Source organism: Taeniopygia guttata, chromosome 1 (genome assembly GCF_048771995.1).
Source record: "Taeniopygia guttata chromosome 1, bTaeGut7.mat, whole genome shotgun sequence".
NCBI lineage: Eukaryota > Metazoa > Chordata > Aves > Passeriformes > Estrildidae > Taeniopygia > Taeniopygia guttata.
The window spans coordinates 37,144,487-37,166,554 of NC_133024.1; the positions used below are offsets into that span (position 1 = coordinate 37,144,487).

A 22,068-nucleotide genomic window follows, 5' to 3' on the forward strand; every position below is an offset into this window, starting at 1 on the left:
CTGGTGACCGGCAGATGTCACATTGGTGGATTTGCAGGATGGGTCTGATCCCCATCCAGCACTCTGCAGGCAGCTGTCCCCATCACAGGAGTGGTGATCTCAACAACTGCTAATTGCCAAACTGCTCAGCACGTAGGAAACTCTACTCCAGTTCTGGGAGAAAGGGGCCTGAGACTGGTATGTGTTGTTGGGAGGATGGGTTCCGCTCTCCAAGTGGGTTCTGTTGTGGGGAATTTACATTGCCACTGTATGTTGCCATGATCCACGCTTTTCTATAAATGAGCTGTTTCAGTCCCCGAGGCTGTCAGTCTGGTCCCTTTCACTGCATCAGTTTTTAAACACATAGTTAAGTACAGGAAAGGGATCATGTCGTTTACCTTCCTCATAGAAAACACAATTTTTCTGCTGACCTCAATGTTAAACTGGGGTTACCCTAAGTTTAGACTTTACACAAGGGTGGGAAAATGCCAAGGGGTATTATTCCAGAAAATTTTGCTTTGCCTAACAACTGGACATCAGGACTATAGGATTTGCAAGGGAACACAAAAACTTGTAAGGAAAAATAAAATATCAAGAAGTTACCCACAAATCAATCAATGTGTAGTGATCAGTATGAGCAGGGAAGGGTATGCAATATCTTGGCTCACTATCATCAGAAATTGCTACTGTGGGATTTGGCGTGTTACCATATGTAGCTGAAAATGAAATTTGAACTTCTTTCATGCAAACAAAAATAACTTTCTGCCTTATTTCTTTCTCATTAAAAATGCAATCGAAATATTGAGGGAGAAGTTTGAAACATATTGATTTCATTTTGAAGGCATATTATTAAATCTCTAGAGGGCTTGTTGATCTTGAATCATTTCATTTTCATAGTGTTTCGGATTGAAAATTATTAGTAATTCTGTTTAAGTTGCAGCAAAATTACTAATTAACTTTCATCTCAAAGATTTTATTTCTTACATGTTTCTGGCAGCACAGTGCACTCTCTACACAATGCACCAGAAATTTTTTGTTACCTGCCTCTCTGTGCTCCTTATAATCTTATAAAGCAAGTTTGGAATTAATGAGCTGTCACATCTTGAGTAATGAATGAAAAGAGCTGACAGAAATCCTTTTGTTGTTTAAGAATTTCCAAATAATTAATGGGGTAAAAATGACAGAGGTTTTTTTAGGGTTTAAGAAGAAATACATCTTTCAAGTTCTTTCCATGACAGAAGAAACTTTAAAATATGTATGCAAAAAATGCAGGGATACCTGATTAATGGGTTAATTCCAGTTCTCTCTTCTTAGGTAAACTTGCAGAATTTGAGATAAAAGGATTTTATGTTTTGAGAAATAGCTTCCTAGTCTGCAGGTTCTTTATTCCACATTCATCTCAAAAATAAAAAATCTTCTAGATTCCTGGATTTGCCATTGTGGACAAATTGGGTTAAGCACTAAGCATTTTGATAGTAATTATGTATTGTGTGCACAGAAGATGTTGTAAACTGTAGGTAAGCTTTGGTGAAAGCAAGGCGTTTCATGTTTTATGTTTTTCTCCAGTTTCTGAAGTCTTGCTGTAGCTGTTGGGAATAACTTTTACTGCTGTTTTTCAGGTGACTGTCTCAGATGGGGGCGCATCTCCCAAGCAATCCTCCGTTTGGGTGGTGGTGCAGGTTCTGGATGAGAATGACAACAAACCGCAGTTTCCAGAGAAAGTCTATCAGATCAAGCTGCCCGAGAGGGACCGTAAGAAAAGAGGGGAGCCAATCTACAGAGCTTTTGCTTTTGATAAAGACGAAGGCCCTAATGCAGAAATCTCGTACAGCATTGTGGATGGGAACGATGATGGGAAGTTTTTCATTGATCCCAAAACAGGGATGGTTTCTTCCAGAAAGCAGTTCACAGCGGGGAGTTACGACATCTTAACGGTAAGCACTCTTTCATTGACATATAAACCATTATTTGATTGTTTGATTTACTTATTTTTTCTTTTTTTTTTAAGAAATAGGCCCTCCTTTATAAAGAGGAATATATAACTGTGTTTATGCCCTGAATATAAGACCTAAATTAAGAAATTTAGTATTCATATACAACTACTGCCAAAAAATTGAGTGTGGGAGACCATTCATGCTGCTGCAGGTCATGAAGTATTTTTGGAGTGTTAAGTCAGCCTGCAAATTGTTAGCATAAGCTGTTCCCTTGAATATGCAGAAATGAAGACCAAGCACTTGTCTGCTCCCAAAGTTGTATCATGTTGGCCTGGGCAGATACAGCTACAAATGGGTACTTAGTTTTGGTGTGGACACAATTGTTTGCCCTTACAGAGTGCACCTACTGTCCCAGTTAGGTGCCTGCATCTAAGAGAAGAGGAGTACTGTGTACTCTGTGTTGTGGAAGCAGTTTCAGTTACAAGAAAGCTCAGTCAAAATTCTTCTTTCACAGCTCTAACCATACAGTGGAAGTGAAAGAAAGGGGAAATAAAATATGGTTGAGTTGATATAAAGCCATACAAGACTGAAATGTGCAGTCTTCATGTGCAGGAATAAGCCAACAAGTTGTAGTTAAGGAGCTGAAATGAAAGTGTCAGAGGTCCGTGGTCTGACATCTGGAAGTGATGTATCTTACAGAAGTGGGTTGCCTTCATAATGTCGGAAAATGAATAAATAGCAAAATGTTGAGAAACACCTAGGAATCAGAGTAGAGGAGCCTTCAACTGAGTGAGTGCTTTTCCCTCTGGAAACCTCAAAGTCATGTCTGAGATCTGAGCCTTCTTATAATTCAACAACTGAAGATTTTCTAGCTAGAAACTGCTCGTCACACCCTCAGTATCTTTTCACAAAGGGCCTGCCTGCCTGCAGTGGAGCAGAGTGATGAGTGTTAGTATCAAACGCACTTAACACATTTCCAGAGGAAGAAGTAGGGCATGATATCTCAGAAAAAAAAAGTATTTCCCATTTTTAAAAGGTATTCTAATGGCATATTTATACCAGTGGACCTGTATAGCCAGAAATATCACATTTTTTTAAAAAAAGGTTAACATTTTGTCAACATTGATGTTTTCCACCAAAGCACCCATTTTGTAACCTGCATTCAGCATTTTCATAAGCCCAGTCTTTGTTGTTGCTCATCTTGTCTTTGCTATGCTAAATCCATAAACTATGTCACACAAAGATCAAGCCTATCCATCTTTCTAGAAGACTTTATAATAAAAAATAAATAGCACCAAGCAAAGCAATTCTTAATGAACTTGACAGAGAGGAGAAAGAAAAGAAAATATGACAAAATCTTGACCTTTTTTTTAATGGAGAATGAGGGAAATTACCTGAAACTTATTTAATTCAATTAAAGATCCTGAGGAAGGCAATATAAGGAATACTTACCTGCAACACAGATGCCACTTGAAAGAGTCAAACATGCTCTGGGTGAGCATGTTTTGCAAATGCATGGTCTTACACGGGGTCATTGCAAAGCTTCCAGCTTTGCTGCAAGAGGGAGCTGGGTGCAAGATGAAGTCAGAGAGGGAAGCTGGTTCTAGAGAGGAGGATCTATGTGAGGAGTGTTTGAATTGCGCCTGCAGAAAGTCTCACACCAGCATTTCTTAAACAAAACATTTCAGTTTAAAATTGCCTTTTTCAGTGAAAAGTCAAAGCATTAGGAAAAAAAAAAGAACAGTGACAACTGAGAAATAAATGTTTGTCTTCCTTTTTTTTTTTTTTCTGTGGGATTTTACGTATAAGATTACAAAGGCCATTCTTCAAGCAGTCATCGCACTGCAATAGAATTAGGTCTGAACTGCCAAGCTGGGATGCTCAGCCTGAGCCCTCTTTTCTTTGTGCCTCTCAGATAAAAGCAGTGGACAATGGCCGGCCCCAAAAATCTTCCACTGCACGTCTCCATATTGAGTGGATAAAAAAGCCTGTGCCCTCGCCCGTGCCCCTGACTTTCGACGAACCCTTTTACAACTTCACCATCATGGAGAGCGATAAAGTGACCGAGATTGTTGGGGTGGTCTCTGTGCAGCCCTCTAACATCCCCCTCTGGTTCGATATCGTCGGTAAGTTGGGAGCCAGTGGTGCCAGGAGGACGCCCCAGAAGCAAAGCATACGGCTGTGTGGATTTGAGAGCAAGAAAACTAACCGTGAACTGTCTCCCCACCTCCCTCCCCTGTCCCAGTTAAATCCATTTTCCTAATGATGAAATGAAAATGCTATTTTAATATAGCGATAATAGTAATAGTAGTGATAGTAGTAATAATATTCCTGCTTTTGTTATGACTCCTTAGCTAAGCTTAAAAAAAGCGCTGTATGGCTGAATTGGTTTTTTTTCGTACTATGTTATTTACTGCAATCTTAATGTTGTCTGTCATTTAAATTCTATTGTCATACTTTGCTAATCTCATTTCTAAATGTATTTATGGTACTTAGACTTGCTGTCCCTCATTTCCCTCTTTCTTCACCTTTTTTTCTGCATTCTGTTCTTTTTTTTCTGCTTCCGACTGCCCTGCTTCAAGGTGGCAAGCATGCTCGAGAGATGTTCTATATTCTACAGACAGCTTGTGGGCAGAACTGTTCAACAGAAGGTACCCTTAGTGCAAACACATTTGCTAAAATACAACTATCCAGGCTGCCTTTTATTTTTTGCAAGTTTTTTTGAGACAATTTATATTACATCTTTCATAAGTGCCTGTGACAGGATGCGATGCGACACATGGATGTGCTGCATTTCTTCCTATGACAGCTTTTACCGTATTTGTGTCCAATTATTATCATTTTATTCACGGATTTTCCACAGTTTATCACAAATAATTAATTCAAACTTTTCACAGTCCAGTGCCATCCATTTAACTGTGAAACAGAATGGGATGCCTCAACATATGGGTTACAAATGGAGACACCAAAAGTTTGTCTTGAATGCAAGCTGAAACCGAGAAATGTGTTTTGATGTGAGATTTCAACCACAAAATTGCCTTACATAAAATTGCTTATAAAAATAGGGAGGGAGAAGCATCCTTAGTAAAAAGGAGAAGCCAGAGAAGTCTTAAAATTGCAGAGAAATTCCATTAGCTGCCAAAATTACAGGGAGCAAAGGGTCTCACGTGGTTGAAGTAGAGAAATGGGAGTCAATGTTCCTAAGCATTTCTTTCCCACTTCTGCTGCTGATTCAGTTAATGTCCTTTAAAATAACTCATTTAACATCTCAAAAGTGAGAATTTCCCCTGGAAAATTATTGTGCTTCTTAATATTTCTAGATGCTTGTATGTAGTGTTTGCATACCTTTGGATGTAAAACAGTTCATCAGCACAAAGTGTAGTTATTTCAATGAAGGGTTATAAAGCAAATGCTATATGAAAGATTAGAGAAACAAAAAGCCTTTGCCATGGACTTAGCAGAAAGTGTGCATCAGCAGTCTTTATTTACAGGGATTGAGCCTGGCTCCCATTTCAACATAGTTATTAGCAGATGAGTTTAGCCAACAGGAATGACAGGGACCACAGGAGAAAGGGTCTGTCAGAGTCGTTTTCATCCACCTTTTATTGCCAATTTGTGCAGATGAAAGACAGAAGCAGCGCCATTTCCTCTCTGAATTTGTAGCACGGTTTCTGATGTGCCAATCATATTAAAATGAAACCCAAAGCTACTGCCATGTTTTGGGGTTCCTGCTAGTTCCTGGGGGAGGACAGCATATGTTTCCCACAGTTTTCCTGCCATTTCCTTAGATTCTTCGGTATGCTACATGCAGTTTATTAGCTAATGTTTACACTTCCAGTCCCTTCCTCACTGACCGTTCCTTCCAGGACAAATCCATCTTTTTTGATGTTATTGACAGTTTTTGTCCTATTTGAACCTTTTGCTGGGCTTCCTTTGGTCCTTTCCATGGTAGCTTGACCAACTCTCATTAAAATGCTGCCCTTAGGGAAACCCCCTGCTCTTCTGCTACGTTCTTTTTCATTATTAGAGTCACTTTCAATCAAGCAACACCTTGTAATAATATTTGAATTTTTTTTTCCCTACCAGAGATGATAGGGAGAACATCAGGGAATTTTAGCCTGTCATTTAATGTGGCCTTTATGCCTAAACTAGTTCAAATGGTTTAGAAGAGTTTCCCTATTTAAACAATTCTAATGGTTTCCCTACAGGCTGTAGCTTCTGAAGTTGCAAGATGCTGCATCACTGCAGAGGTCACTGAGACAGAGGTTTCCCAGATTTAATGAGAAATTGGTGACCCTGACCTTCCAGTTTGGCTCTCTTACCGTATGAATGTTTTCATTAAATATTGCTGCTGTTACAAATAATAGCACTCCCAACAGCACCAATTTCTGCAACAGGAATAGCCAGCAATCCTGGGCATGCAGAAGACCTTGTTCCAGACACTCAGCATGCAAGAAGTAAAGACAAAACCCCTCCTGAGAGTTTTACAGACAGAACACTGTGTATTTTGATAACCATTTCTGCTTTTAGCCAGTGTCAAAAGACACTTTCTTTCATTGTTCCTTTGTATCATCACCATTGAGGTCTAGTGCTGAGAAGCCCAATGAACGACATGGGGTATTTGTAGAAGTTAATTGTCATATATAGAAAGCTGTATGTGACTGCTGATGCAAGAGGTGGTTTCTGTGCTGCTGTAAAACCAGACCTGATCCTTCTCCATCTGGTATTTCGTGATTCTGTACCTTTGTGCATAGTTCACGGTAATGTCAACAAAACCCCCAAAGGCTTATGTAGAGACATGGTTTAATATAGAGTTTGCAGCTTGACCTTTATCTTTATGACCTTTTCAAACTAAATGGGCATTGGAATTTAAGACAATCTCTTTTCTAATGCATAACATCCACTCTCTCCCAGGCAAAAAAAAAAAGAGAGGGAGAGCAGATAAAGTTTGGCTATAAAAGTGTGTGCCTAACTTTGCACCTTAATTATATATACTTTAGGTAGCTGTTTAAGTTCTTGAGTTAATCAGCTCCAAGAGAGGAAGATGCTGCAGAGGCAGGAAGGTCATCTTCCGCTGATGGACTAGAGAGGAACAGGATACTTGGATGATTGTTTGTTTCTTTAATTTGGAATAGTTGAGATGTCATACCTGGTTTCTGTTTTCAGACTGCATTCAATATCATTCTCAATTCATGCACATCCCACAGTGTGAAAGACATAAATTGTATCAGTTTACAATTATTTAATCATTAATAAGAAACAAATTTTCAATGGGAACTCCCAGATAAGTTAGAGACCTTTATTTGTACCAAGTAGATTGAGCCCTTTCTGTTTTTTCCTTTGTTACTGATGGGAATGGTGGGATGACTACTTTAACACTGGAGCTAAGCTGCATGGTGCTAGTTTTTGCTTAAGTGGCATGTTGCACAACATCTCTCTGGTTTCCCAGACAGTCCTCCCTCTATCTTTGCTTCCTCACCCAGCCTGTGCCTTTATAACAGCAGCCAAGCTTTGAAACCACATCAGCACTTTTTACCAAGCGTGCTTAAATGCCAATAATTTAAAAACTATTAATTTTAGATAATCATCCATTTAATTCATAGTGCTGCAATTTTTCATTAAAGTCAAAAATATGTAGCTCCCTAGCCTTCTTTGAATAAACTTCTCCAAGAACTATCTAAAATACCTTTCTGATTTCTTTCTTGCTTTTTATGCCCTTGCTTTCAGCTTCTTAGCAGCAAACTCAAGGCTTTGAGTCTCTTTACAGTAGTTTTATCTAAAATTCAGTGTCTGCGTTACTTTCTCCTTAGCATGATATAGTACATAAAAGAATAAATATTTGCCTGTCATTTTACTAAAATTTTTTATGTTATGATTAATAAAATGTGTAGTTGAATTTTTGGTTTTTGAGATAGTAAGTTTATTTCATCTTCTTTGAAAACAAAAGAAATGAAAATTTTGTCTTTGCATCTTTTTCTGAAAATTCTAGATACTTTAGCCTCACCTCTGAGTTTCAGAGTGAATTAGTTTCCTGCATTTTGCTCTGATTCTGTTCCCTGAGCAGTGTGACAATTGTAGCAATTGGCTTAGTTTATGATCACTGTTCCCTGCTGTCAGCCTTTTTTGGGACAGACAAGTAAGAATCTTCTCGGCACTGAGAAAATGTGGTTTAGATAACTGTTCTCTAAATCAGATAATTTCCTGTATTTCTCTTCTCCATTTGTCCATCATGGCATGGTGGGCCAAATGAGACTTGTGTGAGGAAATCCATATATCCTGGCTGTATTAAATTTGAACATAGACCATTGTGTGCTGTTTGCTACCTGCCAGTAAAGGAAGACTCCTGCCAGGTTTTAGCAGTGTTTGAATTGAGGATGTCCTTCTGAGCTCAGTGTGATCCATCTTTGCATCTAAGACTGAACAAGTCTGATTCTCTGCAGTCTTCAGATATTTCTGAGGTGGTATTCAATCCCAGCCTTTTTGATCGTCCCACTGGAAAATATGGGAAAAGATCCTCATATAGCACTTGTTTGCCTGCAAATCCTCCAGATTTGCTGACATGTTTTCTTCGCAGAGGAGAAAATTATTTTTCCCAGCAGCATGATCCATCCTAAAATGTGTATCAGCAACTAATAGGAACACGGTGGGGGGAGGGGGGGGACTCTACATCGTACCAAAAAGGAACCACATCTAGCAAAAGCCGTACCAAAAAAATAAGCTGTTTGCAGCAAAATGCAATGTAAGAAGAATATGCTTGAAAATTAGAAATCCCAACACTGAAATTAGAAAGGGACAGAGATGCAGAGCCCACATCCTGTGGGAATGCAAGATCTGGGTTGTGTGTTGCCTTAGGCGAATTCTTCAGCCAACACCCAGAAATCCCTTTTGATAGTTCAGGTTTTCCTTGGCCTTTCCATTGCACCTCTCTTGTTAGCCTTGCGAGGTTCAGTGGTTCGGGGTTTTTAGGTATCTAGAAGAAGGAAAATCAATTCTTTCCAAAGTATGCAGGACTTTTGTCAGAAGAAAACTTGTTCATAGTGACTATGAAGCCAAAAAATAAGCTAAGAACAAAGGTGGAAGTTCCAGATTCAGACAGAAAATGTAACAAACACTATACCAAGTACACAACTTAGAGTCTGTTGGCTCAGAGGTGTCTCAGTTCAATTTCCTGAGATCTCTTTCTTAACTGTACTTTACCATCTGTTAAACTGAAAATAAAGACTGTTCTAGAGCATTGTAGTGAGGCCCAGCTAATAAGATCTTTTGTACCAGGGGCTCTTTCTACAGCTGTATGGAAAGCAGCTGGAATTGGAAAATCATATATAAACTATAACATGCTTTTGGATTACATAAAAAATTTGTAGTTCTAAAAATCTAATGCTTCCAGAACTTAGGCAAAAGCATTAAGGTCAGCCTCAGAAAAGTAAGGGTGGAAATCATCTCACTTAACTTTAGGTGTCCAAAGTGTAGACACTATCTGCTAGGTGACTTTGGGAATCTTAACCATCAATCAGAGAAAAAAAAAGTACTTTCGGGATGAATTTTTATCACTACAACATAAGTCTTCTCATCCAAAGACAGCATTTAAAGTATATGTGGACTTTTCATAAATCATATGCAAAGTGCTTCAGTGTAATCAGATTATTTTAAAGGAAGTCTTTAACTGTATTGAAGATGTAGCAGCATTACATTTTAGTCTGAAATGATCCTGTAGACAACAGCTAATCCACATCTCTCTGGGGTTATTCAGTATTAAAATGCTTTCTCAGGACAACCTGTCTAGCCAAATTGTCAGTGCAATCATCTTGCTTTCTTTGTCACTGATTTTCCCAAAGTGTCTGAAGAACTCACAATGTATTATCTTAATTTGAAATATTTCATTCCTAATGCAATTGCAAGCACATTAGCAAAGACAGCTTCTACGTATCTTGTATCTGAAAGCAGGGCTTAGTAGACAGTAAAAAGAAAAGCATGTGCCAAATGCTGAAAAGTGGAATAAATAATGAAAATTCACATTAATGAAACTGAGCATCTGAACAAAATGCCATCATCCTTAGCCCTCTTTCATCTGAAGATTGTGATCAAAGAAACTATTAAATGGACAATAGCAAAATTGTTAAAACTGATACTATGGGAGCTTATGGCACTGCAGATGAGCTCACTTCCAAAAGGTTGGTACAGACAAGGCATCAGTCTTTTGAAAACAGCCTCCAGCACCCCAGAGGACAGCACCGTCTCAGCTGTCACCTCCTAGGGCCTCAGCCCTCCAGCGTCTACATGGGCACCTTCGGATGGAAGTTTTAAAGAGAAGACTCCTGTTTTTGCAGATGGACATTTTACATTTTACATTCTTGTAAAACCACAAGAATGATACTTCTCTATTTGTGCGACCCACACACATCTTTCAAAGATGATTGTGGTGAATGCTTCTAGTAGATCTTGCATAGACTTAACTTCATAGTGGGCCTTGCATAGAGTTAACACATCTGTAAGTCTCTTAATGTTTCACTTTTATAGCATTTTTATGTAATTCATTAATTCTTCAGTGTTTAGTGCAGCTTCAGAAGCATCTATCATATGATGGCCTGTTTTCAGTGTATATGGAGGCCGAGGAGCAGCACCAACCATTTGCAGACTGCCTCTAGTGCTGCAAATGAGAGGCAAGACCCAGTATCTCAGGCAGTATTTCCAGGCGTTCATCCATCTGGTTTTTCATCCCACCATGGTCTGTTAAAATGTGGAAGACTGAATCATGAATAATTCAGGGTTTCACTGTAAAATAGATTATAATCACAAATCTCACAGCAGGATGTTCTCTGATCCATCTCTGCCTCAGTGTTTGATGCAATTTCTGCCTTGTTTAATAGAAAACAATTCAATGTAAAATGAACTGCATTGGCTGGTTAGTTACAGGCTGGGGTGTCTGGCAACCAAGATTAATTTGTTTGTCACTAGGCCATTTTGGAAGATGTGAATAATGTATAAAAAATTCACATGATGGATTCAGTTCTTCTTTTAGGGGACGCGTGTACTTCACTTAATGGAAATGGCTTGAAGAACTTGGTCTATTTGCAATAGACTATGTGGTGCCCTGAAAACCCAGCTCTGAGCCAGCAGAAGGTCATTTAAAACATTTATTGCCAATCCTTCCATGTTGCTTCTTGGAAGTTTTTAAAGGCAGGTTTTTTTGGAAGTGTGTGCCAGTCGATAGCTTACAATTTTTGATTGCTCATTAAGATGGTTATTAAGCATCTCAAAGTATAGACTTGCACTTTGTTTTCATGGTTATCAGTATGAAACATTCTCTTTGTGAAGTGCCTACTGTCCCAAGGCTAGTTTCATTTCAGCTGAGATTTCCTTGCATGAATCTTGAGCTCTTTTCTTCAAAGGAGGTTTTCATGGTGCAATTTTTCTCAAGTAAATCAATTTAAAACATTAATTGGGAGAGAGAAAGTTTTTTTTCTAGCTTTAAAAAAAAAAAAAGGAAAGAGAGCACTGAAGATATCATCAATGTCCAAATACCTTGCTATTGCTTAAATATCAAGGACAGCTTGCAGAATGAGGGTAAGGAATAAGCAATGTTTCTATCTGCCAGAAATGACAACACATCCAGTGGAAATGTTTTCCTGGAGAACCACAACTTCATCTATTAGACCTGTATATATGTACATACCTCTATTCAACATGTGTAAATCTGATGGCACATCTGAAATTACTACATTTGGATCATTTCAGTGGCCAGAAGTTCACCAATACTGCCTTTCCTCTGCAGCAGTCGCCTGCATTATTATTTTTCCTTGCATTTTCTTCTACCCATCCCTGAATGTCTTTCAAGGCAAAAATGGACAGAGCAGTGCTTCTTCTGCTTTGCCCTTTGTTTGCAATAGCCTGTGCAAGAGGTAGAACTGAAGGTTCCTTCACCTTAAGGAATTCAGGGCCTGTGATTCTGCTCTGTTACCTCCTAATCTTCAGCTTCTTCAAATGCCAAAACATTCTTCTCTAACTAAATGCATGACTGCTTCTGATAATAATGCCAGTTCCTGTTCAGCAAACCACGCAGATGGGAGGGCATGGAAGACTCTCCTCTTCTCTACTCAGTCCCCAGCCCTAAAATTTAGACAGCCATTTTGTGACACTACCAGCTATTCACATACATCTCTCTTTATATGTATTTCACCGGAGCTAAGTCAATAAGATGGATATTTTTCTATCTGTGGAGCTCATCTCAAGAGATTTCAGCAGCTGTTACACAAGTCTCATAACCAGTGGGGTTTGAAAGGCTTTCAGTCTCTGTAGAACTGGATTGCCATTCAATTGCTGTGTTGTGAATATACCTTAAGAGTTTGTCTGTCAGCAGTGTTGTGTCCCACCTCTCCCTTTCCCTAGCCTCCAAAAATTTCAGACTCAACTAATACTAAATTACACTTTATAGATAAGTAAGAAAACAGCTTATCAGCAGGGAGTGCATGCTTTGCTTTTGAAAATAAGACTGGTTCAAATTTATAAACTGTAGCTGTGGCTGACAAATCTTGTAACCCTTTAATCTGAAATTATATTTGAGATTATGTTATTTATAGCCTTATTTTACTTGTTAATAGATTTTTTTTTTCTTTTCTTTCACTTGGTACTCAGGAGAGTTTTCCCAGTGCTGCAGCAGTCAGTGTGTGACAGGAAAAGGGGATGTTAGTATTAGAACAGTGCTTTGTGAGAGGTTTTTTTGTACTGAAAAGAATTTAGCTTGTGTATCCTGTCACATCTATTTGAATAATTCTTAAAACACTGGCAGGATTTGACCTTTGCTGCCAGTAATTATTCTTGTCCTTGGTATTAATATAACAAATATCTATTTGAATTTTTAAAATTTATTATAATTGTAATTTTTAAAAACTCAGATTATGGTATTTGCACCCAGAAGTATCAGTGAGAATTTCCTGAAAACAAAATTTGTAGAATAAAACCCTCTTGAAATGACTTTTATACAAAATGATAATTATTCTTGTTCATTATTCAGACCACAAGGGCACACATCTTAGAGGCTTATAGCCATTTGATGATTTATATAGATTCAGCTGTAGTTTACTTAAATGTACTGCTAGATTTTTATTCTTTCTTTTTGGCAATGCATTTTAATGATATCTGTTCTTCAATATACAAATTGTGCTTTGAAATATAAATGACTTATGGACAAAGAAGTATCACTAGATGTACTGTGTATGCTAAGAGAGGCCATCAAGATGGATGGCACTAAACAGAAATGCCCACTTTTAGGAATACTTTAGGAATGGAAGTGTTCAAGAAATGGCTAATTTGATTGTGTTTTTGTGCAACAATTAGGAGGGAATTACGATAGTTCTTTCGACGTGTATAAGGGAGTGGGCACGATTGTCATTGCAAAGCCTTTGGATGCAGAGCAGAGGTCCATGTATAATATGACTGTGGAGGTCACCGATGGAACAAACATTGCCACAGCTCAGGTACAATATCACATTCCTTTCTTGGCAAGTTATTCATTTGTTGCTGAAATATATATGTTACAAAAGTTATTAATTTTTCCATTCAAGTGAAACCTCATCCTTTGAGACCACCAATAACTAATGGAGGGGCTATTTTTCAGAGCCCTTCCATCTCGCTGTGAAGGATCGGCTGTTGAATGTTTCAAAGTATTATTTCTCCTTTTGTTCTCTTCCTGCTCACATGAAAGTAATTTGCCTGCCTCCAGCTGAGGGAGTCCCTATCACAGGCAGCAAAGTCTAGATTTTGACAATTGTGTCTTCCTATAATGGTCCAAAATACAATAGTGCTTCCATGGTGTCGGGGAATATTGCTATTGATTCTGTTAAATGGAGTTTATACCTCTCATCCTCCAAAGACTCAAATGTGGGACACAAGATCAATTGTTCGGAAAATAAATTGTTCAGAGGCAAAACTTAAAATTCAAAGAATCCCTCCTTTAGTGTCACTGCCTGTGATTACACTGTCTTCTGCAAAGCAGCCCCGCTGAACCTTTTAAAACCGGGCTTCCTTATCAGGCTCATTGCCTTAAAAGTTGGGTCAGATAAATGTGATGGGCTGGGGCAACTCTGGCTCTGACACATCTTAGTAGGAGATGCCTTGACACAGAGCCTAGGTATCTTTTCAGTGGGAAGCAATCTGGAATTGGGTCATGGCACAAGGAAAGGGACTCTGAGGTCTGTGGGGCACCAGGAAGACTTCAAACAGCAAAATCCTTTGATATGAGGTAGAGTTACGGGCTTTGGATTCCTTAGGGCCTGAAATTCTACATCTGAGTTATTCCCCCAGTGTAAATGAAAAAAAAATTAGGTTTGTGATGTTATTTCCTTCTTTATAATTCAGAAAGAAAGCCTGAATATTTTTTATGTTTACATGTATGCATGCACATGCAGATACTTCTTTTGTACCTTGCCTTTTTGTTCAAATGCTTTGGTTGTAAATCTGTATTCAATGAGTCACAACACCAACTTTCCTAAGAAATTGTTAAATCATTTAGTGCTTTCTCAATCTGAATTCATGTTTATATATCCTGTTTATAACCCAGCTCTAAAATGTCTGATGTTTTCTCCTAATAATCCACTGCTGGTAAGAAAACATCAGTTGATAGTTAAGTGGTAGGAAATCCACTGTTTTCCCTGTTAGTTTCAGAATTAATTGCATCTCTGCTAAAAAGATCTCTTACTTTAAGCTTGATTATATCTGGCCAATGTTCCCCGTTATGTCTTTCTCTGCTCAATTAAGGAATTCTTTAAAAACCACTATTTTCTCCCCAGGAAGGCACTTAAAATACTCAAATCACAGCCCAGTCTACCGGTAGACAAGCAAAGGAGAATGACTGACCTCTTTATGTTTCTTTCCATAAGGCATTTTCTTCAACTCTTGAGTAGTTTTTTTTTGTTATGCTGTTTTTTAATCTTGGCTACACTCTTAGTCCACATTTTAGATGGTGTTGAATGCCTAATGTGACCTTTTTTCTTTCTTGCAAACATTTCAGCCAAAAAATATTAAATGGCTTAGGGAATTTCAAACATGCTGGATTAAAGTAATTTCTCTTTTCATGGATATTGTGTTTATTGTTTCTGCTGCTTTTGATTTAATAAATTGACCTATATAACATTCCTCAAAACCTAGTTGGATGAAACCCCTACATTTTTAATTAAAACATATGGTAAAAACATATTTCAGTAAAGCTGTTGCATTCTAAAAGAAGCCTGAGCATTCTTTTTAACAGTGATGTGATTCATTTGGGAGTGCAAGATAGTTTCAAATTGCAAGTGTATAACATTAATAACTGGTGTGTACAGACCCTTCCCTCCCCCATCTTCTCTCTGTGTGGATACTGTTTAATTATTTAATTGTGGCCTGGGCATCCAAGCAAAATGGTCTTTGGTCTTCACAAGAGCGATTTCAAAAGTGATTGTTATCTGAAAACTGTCGGAAATTATGGCCTTCATATTTATCGCTCCATTTTGCAAAACTTTCCTTCTTTATTTTTGGCTGTACTTTAGAGCCTTTGGTTACCTTCCTCGTCTTAATTTTCTTTTGGAAAAATAGCAACAAAATATTAAACTGATTAGTTTCTTTTAAGAATGTCATAGAATAGTTCATTTACTGATAGCTCTCAGTGGCCTTATTCTGAGTTTTCACAAAACAATATTTTAAGTATTTTGTTCTATGTACACAGTACCACCTGCATTTTTAACTGTAGCTGCAGGAAGTTATGGTAGAAGACGAAGCAGGTAGAAAGCATTTTTGAATAACAATAAAATAATTTAAAGGCCCCCTCAAAGTATGATGGTTTATTATGAAACAGCTGATGATCACCACGTGCCATGGAACACTCTTGCTTTTTATTCCACCCCAGCTGTTTTCCTTTATCTCTGCTTGGCCTTTTGTCTGTGATACAGTTGGAGGTGGTAAAATGCAGCATAAAAATGCCGAAGATTTTTGTTTGGGTAACGTGATCCCTGGCATGGACTTGGTGAAGTTTCTTCAGCAATATTCCTGCATGCCTTAAACTCCAATGAACTGTTCACTTCCTTCATGCCTTACTGTGCACACAGTTCATTACTATACCATGAGAGGAAGAAAATAATTTTGATTTAAAAGTTACATCTGTTGTAATAACGATCCACTGTTGCAAAAAGAGGCAAAAAGAACATAAGGCGTACTAATAAAAAAAAAGTTACAAACTTTCTGTGTAACCAAAAGCCTACTTGTTTTGGGCATGATCAAGATCTCCAAAATAAATACAATCTTCAAAGTGAGAATCAAAGTGCCAGGACTTGTTGAGCCACTGCTACTCATGATGCTGCCCATCCATCGAAGCCTGAACCATCCAGCAGTTCAGATGGGAAGGGATGGAGAAGAAAAAATACGAAGAAATTTTGACTTGTTTGATTTATATATTTGAAGTGTGGGTATAAAACTTCAGTCATGGTGATTAACTTCTAGAATGGCTAAGTCTCCTGACTTAGCCAGGGAGAGCTTTTGCTTTTTCCCTTTCTTTTATCCATCATTGCTTGAGGCCATGCTGTGATTTATTAAAGGCTGAAGGCATACGTTTTCTCTAAATTCCCACGAAACACAACTCCTGCAGCTGCCAGGCGAACTGTTGGCCTTGCAGAGGGGTTGGGGCTTCTGTATATCATGTGCTGGAGAGAGCTGGGACAGTGGCTCTGTGGAGTGACTCTGCTCCCAGCCACAGCCATCACCCTGCAAAAGGGTCTGGTGCCCTTGCTTGAGCGAGAGGGGTCTCTCCCCACAAGGAATCATTTTAATGGCATCTAAATGCCTATTCCTGCCACAATTTTGACTCTGAAACATAAGAAATTCTCCTGCTCATGAGTCAGGTTTATCCAAAACCCTGATTTTTACTGAACAACTGAGATATTTTACATACACATGCAACAGAAGAATAGAATAGCATTTATTTACTCACTTGGAGTGCATACTCTTAGGCTTTGCTAAAATACTCACAGAAGCAGAGTACAGGGGGGAATCACTGAATTATCATTTAAGTTATTATAATTTTTCACTTTTATTGAGAATGTTGTCCTAGCAGATAATTATATTTTTCCAAGAACAGCCTCTGGGGTGATGTTACTATGTGAAAAAGATGATTTTACTCCTTATTTTCCTACCTTCTTCTTCTTTCTCCTCATTGTAACTGCTGTAGAAAAGACATGTTAGAGCGTGAAGGCTGTCGCTTCCAAGCTAGAAGGCAAAAGGCACCTCAGTTTCACTTACTGCAAAACCACCTGACTATTTCCCAGTAGAGTGGGCACTCAGAGGATAATGTGCAATTCTCTCTGAAAAGGTTTTGCAGATCCATAGATGTTCACTTGCAATACCTTCTGCTGGAGCCAACCAGACTGGAAGAGCAGACAAAGCATACTTCTCATTGCCCCTTTCTGTCTCTCCTTGCAGAAGGTTTTGGAATTGAGTTTTTGCTTGTGCTGAGGATTGACTTTTAACTCTGAGTTTCTGTCTCACCTTTCAGAGATCACCTTTTCTTTACAACATTTTCTTTAGAGGAGCTGATCAGTCGCCCTGAGGGAGGGTGATTCTCTTAAATGAATGGTGAAAAGCTCTTCTTAGAGGACCACGGCCAAAATGCAGATAAGATATTAGAGCCTGCCAGAAGCATTTCTGGGCTGTGGATTCTTCTAGGGCAGAAAAAGAGACATGGGGATTCAGTTCAATTTTTCACTTTTGCTCTGTTGAACATTTCCTCACAACTCTAATCAATCCACTCCTCGATTTTTTTTTTTCTTTCACACCCAGTAATCTCAGCACTGCCTTGCCTATGAAGCAAAGATTTTTCTTTCAATTTTAACATAACACAAAGAACACAGTAAAGTATAAATAACTAGCCACTGAGCTTGTTAGGGAAAATGAATTTTCATGTTAAAGTTAGGGTTTGGAGGAAAGAAAAACTTGTCAGGAAGTAAAAAATAAAGCCATGTGGTATCACTATTGAAAGCAGTATTAAATTAAAGTAGGTTTCAAAATCTGTGCAGAAGTGTAACCTGAGTTTAAATAATTCAGGCACTTAATAGGTTGTACTACAACATGGTGCCCAGACCAAGCAATTAGCCAAGCAGATTCTTCCAGCTTCAAATGTCTTTAAAGCAGCTGCTGGCATTTTCCCACTTTTCACTCAGATATGTCTGTGCCTAAACCAAAGGTATTTGTTATGGGCAACATTAAAAACAGCTTTGGATAGACTTCCTGCATTAGGTTTTGTCCTGCTTTGATTTGATTGTATTTCTCTAGGCCTTTCACTTACCACTTTGAGTACAAAGTCTTTGCTAATGCTCTGAGTGTTACTTTGCCTAATTTGTAATCTTGGAGGGCCGTTTCCTTTATCTGAAACTTGCTTTAACTGTGGGAAATAGGAAGTGAGCAGGGAGAAGCAAATCTTTTATAGTGAAGAGCTTGTTCAGACTGTAAATTAGGCTCCAGACAATGGACACAGAAGGAGGCAAGCCTGCCTTTCTGAAGCCCACAATGCACTGGAAAAGATATGGGCTTTCAAGAAGAACCAGGCAGAGACTGGTTTGCTGTATGTTGGCTTTATGAGCATGGAAAAAAAGACTTGCAGCTAATGTTTGTCAATGAGAAGTAGTTCAGTCAGTAATCTTGAACAGTCATCAGCAAAGAGGAATCCCTACTTAGCAGCCAAGAAATAGTAAACATTTCCATTCGTCACCTTTTGGAGATGTCTTGGGAAACTTTTAAAGCCTGGCTTTGATTCTACGCAATGGGTATTGTCACAGCTTAACACCCTGGGCACCTATGCAGTAGTAAAGGATATTTACGCCACACAGCTCATTCTTGCCATATCTTCCAATTGGGAATAAATATGTAGAAAGTATTAAATTACACAGACATTGGGAGTCTTTGAGTCACTATAGTAATGTAACACTTGATTTGAGGTGAAAGATGTTTTAAAAAAATTTTTTTAACCAGCTGGCTAAAGCATAAGACTTCAAGGACCCTTTTGCTGACCCTTTTGAAGTCAGTGGGAAATTTGCCAATAGTACAAAGATTTTATGCCTGAAGTTGGCAGCCATGAAATGAAATTGAGAAACTTTTCTCATATTAACAATCTGGTGGCACTCAGTTTACTCAGCTTCATGTATGTTTGTAGGATCCAGTTTTCTGTGAGCCTGGTGTTCATGTCAGTGTCACATTTTTCTTCCTTTCTTTTTAAGTAACATCTTACTAGAAGTTATCCTGCTGAGCAGCAAATCTGCATCGGAAGAATGGCATTTTAAGGTGACCTAATAAAAGGGGTGTGGCTCAAAAATAAACTTAAGACACCTTCCTCAGCTTTGCCACTGCACTTCACCTGGGATTTTGGTAACCTTGTTGCAAGGCATTTTTTTTCCTGGCAAAATATGGGGATGATAGTCACTTGCACCTCAGAAATGTTGTAAGAACTAAGGGACTAATATCTCTTCTAAATGGGAAGAAAACTCTATTTTCTTTTACCTGTTTGTTTAAAGTAACTCCCAAGATAGCTCAATTTTTAAGAGCATTAAAGAGTTCCATTTATAGGTTTAACAGAGCTCTGTATAATCACTATTCCCATATATAACTTTACTTTCTTTTGTTGCAAGGAAAATACACCCCCCTCTATCAAAGGAGAGAAATGTTAAAATTACATTTGACTCTCAGGGATTTTGAGGGACAGCTGACAAAAATTAGAAATACTCCTCACTGCTTAAATAGAAGAAATTGTGAATCAATAATGACTTTGTTATTCATTAGCATCTCTAACCCATCTCCTTCCATCTCCAGATGGAAGTGGCTGTTGAAGTGCAAAGTATGTAATAAATAATGTGTATTTCAATGTGAATCACTTGACAAATCATTAAAATACTGGCATCTCTAGGGAGGAAGATGCCTGCCACTTTAACAGGCACTTGATCAGTAGATTTGAAGTGAAAGAAAAGAAAAAGAATGAAAAATAAAGGGGTTTTGGCAATGATCAAAGTAATTTTAACTGCATAGCTCCCTGTAAGTTTGATGATCACAGTGAATGAAGGCCTCAATTTTTTTATCTTTTCCCCCTCCATGCCTTGCACTCCCCAAGCATGATCATGTATGCATGTGTGTCAGGGCAATAACTTACACCTTTTTCAGTGGGAAGAAATGCTGCTCTGTGAATCCATGCTCTAATTTCCACAGTCGCGTGGATTACTATTGGTCTCTGATGCTGATCCAGTCTCTCCCTGTTCAGTTTGTGCGGTCTAGTAAAGGCAAAAATCTTGGAGCTGTGTCTTGGACAGTCATAGTGGAAGCCTTGGGATGGATAAACTTTTATGCCCTCTTTTGCTTTCTTAGTTTGCCGGTGATCCTAAAATGCATTAGATACTATAGGAAGTGAATCACCGCTCTGGGGTGGTTTATATACCATGCAAACAAAATAGCATGTCACTTCTGTAGCAGTACTTTAAGGACACATTGATGTGTTTCTCTATATTTTTTTTTTACCTTCAAGAGCAGCTTCAGCTTGCACACACCAATTTTAAAAATAAATTCACAGATACAAGCCTGTGTTGTTATTTGTTCAAGTTAGTCTGAGCTGTGCTACTGTCAGCAGAGTCAAGCACTCTTGGTGTTTTCAATCCATTTGAAAAGTTTTTACTTCTCTGTTGGACTGTCTAAAATGATTAATGACAAAGATTTTGGTCATGAATGAAAAGCAAAATAAATTATCTGTGTTAATTATCAGTCATGTTATAGTGGTACCTGTCAAAAATTGAGAGTATTAAAGCTGCTCAAGAAAATTTCTATAAGTATCAAATACCGATTATCCCCAACTCCTATTGCTTCTCTGTCTATTCCTTACACTAAAAAGTGGTTCACCACTGGCTCTGTGTCCCTTTAGATTAGAGTTCAAGACTTAAATCTTCTCCTTAGGCTTTATTGCATATGTTACAACTAATTTCTTCACATATTTTTAAGACACAGATTTGGGTGGTTTTTTTTCCTCAGATCAGAAACACGTTTGATACATTACAGCAACAATAAAAGTATAAAAAGCTAAGTAACTCTTCATCATTATTATAGGCCTAGCAGTGTGTATTTTCCCCCAGTTTTATTGCTATCTGTCCAAGACTGAAGCATAACTTAATATAGGCTTCACCCTGCTTCACTCTGGCGTGCCATAATCTGGTGAAAATGAAATTGTATGGAATGCAAGTCTTATGCCATTTAACTTACAGAACATTTTATTTCAGCTGTCTTTTGAACAGTTCCCAGGCTAGTTCATTACAACTGCTTCTTACAACTGCTCATGTTCCTTCTGGTAATGTATTCTGCAAACCCTCCCACAGATCATGGAAATCTAAAGTTTCATTTCTCTCTGAGGCCAACATCTGTTTATGCAATACTGCAGTAAAAGTATAGCTGTATTTTTCTTCTGTTAAGAAAGTATGGGTGAACAGGGCTGGATCAAGCAAAATAATAAAAATACTTGCTTAAAAAAGAGCCAAGTAATAAAGCAGCAAAGAAAATATCATACGTGATGGGTCAGGTCTCCTGGTCTGACAAAAGAGTCCTGTGTGTGACCTTTCCCAAGTCATTAATTGGACTACTTCTTATTTCAAAGCCTTTTAATAAAAAGATTGTTCCGTTTTACTTACTGTAAAATTAGATGTGTGCTTTCACAGGCATATTCTGGAAAAAATACTTTTTGTTTCTAGCACTGAAAAAGGAGTCAACTCTTCAAATTTCAGCTTTCAGTATTACACAGTTTGTCAAGGGTTTTGCTGCCACACTACCCACGGCAATCTATGGTACAAAGTCTGGAAAGTACATTTTCCCCTGGGAGTGACTTCTCCAATGACAAAACCCACAAAATGTCCTCAGAACGACACATGCATAATGTAACTTGTAAAAGGCAAAGCTTGGAAAATAGTGATTCTTATTATTTATCAGAGTCAGCTTGTGATACACTGAAATGAATGTAATAGGCAGGAAAAGCAGCACCTTGGCCTACTCTCCCCCGCTCCAAGTTTCCTTAAGGATCAATGCAGAAGTTTTAAAGACAGATTTGTGGCAAAGAGCACAGCATTCATTCACATTTTTAGTGTTCTACCATTCATAAACTGCAACAAAAAGGAGGCAA

At 38.2% G+C, this 22,068-nt stretch overlaps 1 protein-coding gene across 13 annotated transcripts in view; it reads left to right on the forward strand.

Annotated features, from left to right (window-relative positions):
* The window catches only part of FAT3 (FAT atypical cadherin 3), a 394,190-nt gene that overhangs the window by 283,814 nt on the left and 88,308 nt on the right, over positions 1 to 22,068 (forward strand). For 11 of the 13 annotated variants that reach the window (XR_012055102.1, XM_072927060.1, XM_072927018.1 and 8 more), the window contains 4 exons: positions 1,599 to 1,913; positions 3,829 to 4,039; positions 4,496 to 4,564; positions 13,248 to 13,387. Coding sequence is in view for 12 of the 13 variants with exons in the window: in XM_072927060.1 (XP_072783161.1) it covers positions 1,599 to 1,913; positions 3,829 to 4,039; positions 4,496 to 4,564; positions 13,248 to 13,387 (735 nt within the window). In the remaining variant the exon portion in view is untranslated. The remainder of the gene's footprint in view (positions 1 to 1,598; positions 1,914 to 3,828; positions 4,040 to 4,495; positions 4,565 to 13,247; positions 13,388 to 22,068) is intronic. The other 2 variants (XM_072927048.1, XM_072927064.1) reach the window with 1 other exon arrangement.